This window comes from Amborella trichopoda, chromosome 6 (assembly GCF_054954075.1).
Source record: "Amborella trichopoda isolate Santa Cruz 75 chromosome 6, AtrichopodaSantaCruz75HAP2 v2.0, whole genome shotgun sequence".
NCBI classification, from domain to species: Eukaryota; Viridiplantae; Streptophyta; class Magnoliopsida; order Amborellales; family Amborellaceae; genus Amborella; species Amborella trichopoda.
Window position 1 is genome coordinate 8,466,519 of NC_142341.1, and position 3,788 is coordinate 8,470,306.

Here is a 3,788-nt window from a genome sequence, read left to right on the forward strand (position 1 = left end):
ACACATACATGAATACTTATTAATTTGTAGCTTAAAAAATGGTACAAATTTTACACATTAATACTTATTAATTTGTTGCTCCAAAAATAATACAGATTTTACACATACATGAATACTTATTTTTAGAATGAAATAGACAATATAGATACTGTATTACAATATACATCATTTTTAGGACTTGAAAATCCTAATTTTTTTCACAACCATGATGTTCAAAGCCGGGATGATCAATCTAAAGGTTTTTTAGTCACCAAAACTTCAATTTTAGTTTTGAGGTGAGGCTTTATTTATTTTGATAGCATTGCAGCCGTATCAAAACATTTTCCTTTTTTTTAAATAAATGGGAGATAAAAATGAAAAAGAAGGGGCAAAATCAGCCCTTTGCCCTCCGCTATTATATATATATATACTTAACTCAAAAGTACACTCATGTGCCTTATGCACAAAAATCTACATTTCCTTCGTAGGCTTATACGTTCATATACGATCCATATACGGTTCCATACACTGCAACTTTTCTCCATACTAGAGTTTCCTAGCTCTGCAACTTTCTCCCCTTTTTCTCCCATTACATAATGGAGCAAGCATTAGGGTTTTCATCGCTGAATATCTGGGGAGCATGTACATATTCGATCGTATATTGCGGGTAAAATACCTCGTTTTTCTTGATTTCAGCTACAGTTTCTTCTTCCACTACTTTCTCTTCCTTTTTCTCCTCTTTCTTTTCTGGTTCTTTCTTCTCTGGTTCTTCCTTTTTCTGATCTTTCTCTGTGTTTTCTTCTTTCTTTGCGGGAGCTGGATCTTGCTTGACAATGACCGCATGTTTACCGGTGCGTTTGTACACGTATTCCACGAGTTTCGGAGGGTCGAATACTCCTTTTACTATAACTTGTTGGCTCTTGAGGTCTGGATCGGCCAATTCTATCCCTGAAAAAGTAGGATGGAAATGTGGGTTTAGTTGAGATTTCAGTGAATATCATTTTTTTTTTCTTTTTGTTTAGAAGGATTAAAGGGCTCAGTTGCTATAGAAAATTGATTGAATTGACTAGATTAATCAAGCATTTAGCTGACTTTAACTTCACTCAGTGGCCTGAGCATTTTAAGATCAAATTCAGAGGTTGAAGCATTATTAACAGTTCAGATTGGACATATGAGAATCCAATGAAATCAAGATTGTTCTAAGGATTCTGACTGGACTACTTGACAATTTTGGTGGAAAATTGATGCCAAGGAGTATGAATTATTCAAGATTTTGAATCATTTGAGGATTGACTTAAATGGCAGAGGTAACTATAAAAGTTATGCGACTATTACCATGAATTAATGCAATTTAAATAATGTTCAGAATCGGAAGTGGAATGAACAATTCTGCCAAGTCAGAATTCAATAATATGAGAGAGAGAGAGAGAGAGAGAGAGAAAAGCTAGAGAGAATCCATAAGTTAAAGATTGAAGACCGACTTTGTCCTTTTTACAAAACAGAGAGAGGGAGAAATTGCAGTCCTTTTCATGTCTCTCTTTTTTATCTCAGTAAGAAAAAAAGTAGGTTTATTTTTACCTTTCATCTTCATTATCCTCTTCCTTATCTCCTGAGCACAAGCTTCACAGTGCATGTGCACCTTTAATACCACTAATATCACAACAGGCTGCAACATTCAACAGGACCAATCAGAATATTCAATAAGAAAATATTACAAAAAAGGAACAAAAAAAAAGAACATTAAAGTTCAAACTCTCTCTTTCTTTCTCTCTCTAAAATTCAGCACTTTATAGGGGAAAAAAAGGGCAAAAGTACCTCTTCTTTCTTCACTTCTACTGGTTTTGCTACCTCTTTCTCATCAGGCTTCTTAGGCTCTTCAGGCTTTGGTATTGGAGAGATGAGCTCAACTTTTCTCCCACTTTTCCTTTGAACTCTCTCACAAACCTTCAATGGGTCTGCCTTCTTCCCCTTCACCACCACCTTATGAGTCTTTGTATCGGTCTGCACCGCTTCAACCCCTGTAGAAACCGTAGATACCATCGAAACACAGAGAAGAGAGAAACAAAAGTAACAACAAAGAGAAAGAAGCATCCAATCTCATATTGAAACTGTATATTTGAAATGGTTTTCTAGCTGCCGGCAAACTAAAATGCAGATAAAATCAAGCAACGGGTCGAAGATTTGTATCCTATACGAAAGAAAGGTTTCTGGTCCAAATTTTAAAGATTTGTATGGTGAATAGAAAACAGGAAAAAACATAAGCAAGATCAATCAAGCATAACAAATTCCAGTAGCTGAAGGAACCAGAAAATCGGACTGAAACATGCATTGGGCAAAAATAACAAAAAAAATAAACACAGGCAAATTGTGTAAAAATTGTGTAAAAATAAGAATTGGGCCTGAGATTTCTAAGATATTGTCTCTTCGAAATCATGAAAACTGTGTGTATCAGAGAGAGAGAGAGAGAGAGAGTTTAATCAAGAAAAGTCATCTCCAAGGTGAGGAAACAAATCAAAAGACGCATGCATTGGGTCTAAAACTCTATTATTTTCTGGTGATTTCAGTAACTTGAATGTAGGAAAAAACCAACATCATTCTTTAAGCCAAAACCATTTTCAGGAGACTGGAAGGCCACTAAACCAGGAGACTGGAAGACCATTAAATCAGAGTGAAAAGCACAATCACTTACCATGCAATTTAAAAGTGAAATCATTTTTAAAAATACCCAACAACCAAAAACCAGAGAGAAATCACCATTGGGTCCGCATTAAAATTCTTTTAGTAGCCACTATTAATACTCAGAAAAGAGCAAAAACACTGAATTGGATTCATTATTTTTCTCGCAAGCTTCTGATTCAAACCTTCAAATCCTTTAAGCGAGCGCCTCACTTTCCTTGCGCACCCTTCGCAATGCATGTAAACTTTCAAAATGATCTCATCCGAGACCGTTTCCTTAGCCTTCTCCTCTTCTTTCTTTGCTTCTCCTTCTTTTTTCCCTTCCTTCTTTTCCTCCTTTTCTCCTTCTTTCTTCTCCTCTGCCTTCTTCTCCTCTGCTTTCTTCTCCTCCGGTTTCTTCTCCTCTGGTTTCTTCTCCTCTGGTTTCTTCTCTTCCTGTAAAAAACAAACAACAAAGATTTCTCATCTGAAAATAATTAAATTTTCGAAAAAAAACTTCATTAATGGGTTTTCTAAGAACTAGAGCTTGATGTACCTCACCCATTTGCTCTTATGGCTTCCTTTTTTCTCTGTTTTCTGTTTTATTGCAGGGAAAATTTAGGATCTACAAATGCTGGTCTTCTCTTATGATTGTGGTATTCTTGGTGCAGAGTTAAGCTTCACTTATAACCGTTCGATCGAATCTTGTCTATAGATCTTGCGGCCTTGGTTTCTTCTCCTCTAGAGCGAGAAAATGCAGGTCCGCCATTGCCTAACGCTGGTTATGCAATCACTCGGGTTTACAATTTATTGCTCTCTTTCTATATATTCCCTTTGAATAAGCAAATTAGGGAGTACCTAATACTTGCCACTAATTACTTGTAAAATATCGTGGATACCCTATGGGTTTTTTTAAGAGCACCTCTCATTTTTAAAATGACAAAGATACCCTTCTATACAAATTTTTTTGAGTAAAAGCTTGCATATTGTAAGTATTGTAATGTTTATATACTTAGCTAATCTCATGCAGTTGAGAGAAGGTTATGATGAAGATGAGATTGTTTATATGCTTGATGTAGGTCTTCATTGTCTATCCTCAATAATGGACGGTGGATGAATCGGTCCTTCATTTTCCGCTCATGTGGAACAACTAA

The 3,788-nt window shown here is 35.8% G+C and overlaps 1 protein-coding gene across 2 annotated transcripts; it reads right to left on the bottom strand.

Moving 5' to 3' along the window:
• Positions 1 to 354: 354 nt before the first annotated feature.
• LOC18437990 (heavy metal-associated isoprenylated plant protein 7) lies at positions 355 to 3,414 on the bottom strand. Of its 2 annotated transcripts, none has more exons than XM_088869590.1 (5): positions 3,196 to 3,414; positions 2,841 to 3,090; positions 1,795 to 1,997; positions 1,558 to 1,645; positions 355 to 927 (listed from the first exon to the last, which is right to left on the bottom strand). In XM_088869590.1, the coding sequence occupies exons 2-5, from the start codon at positions 2,893 to 2,895 to the stop codon at positions 569 to 571; spliced, it is 705 nt and encodes a 234-aa protein (XP_088725716.1). In that variant the 5' UTR covers positions 2,896 to 3,090; positions 3,196 to 3,414; the 3' UTR covers positions 355 to 568. The 2 variants fall into 2 exon arrangements, with proteins under 2 accessions (XP_088725716.1, XP_006848245.1); XM_006848182.4 differs by having other exon boundaries at positions 3,191 to 3,414.
• Between the last annotated feature and the right edge of the window lie 374 nt (positions 3,415 to 3,788).

What these genes read in the sequence shown, in the direction of transcription:
- LOC18437990 (XM_006848182.4), bottom strand. An exon ending in TAGAAGTGAAGAAAGAAGAG is followed by an intron (nt 1,646 to 1,794) that starts GTACTTTTGCCC and finishes TGAATGTTGCAG; the next exon opens with CCTGTTGTGATATTAGTGGT. An exon ending in GAGGATAATGAAGATGAAAG is followed by an intron (nt 928 to 1,557) that starts GTAAAAATAAAC and finishes CTACTTTTTCAG; the next exon opens with GGATAGAATTGGCCGATCCA.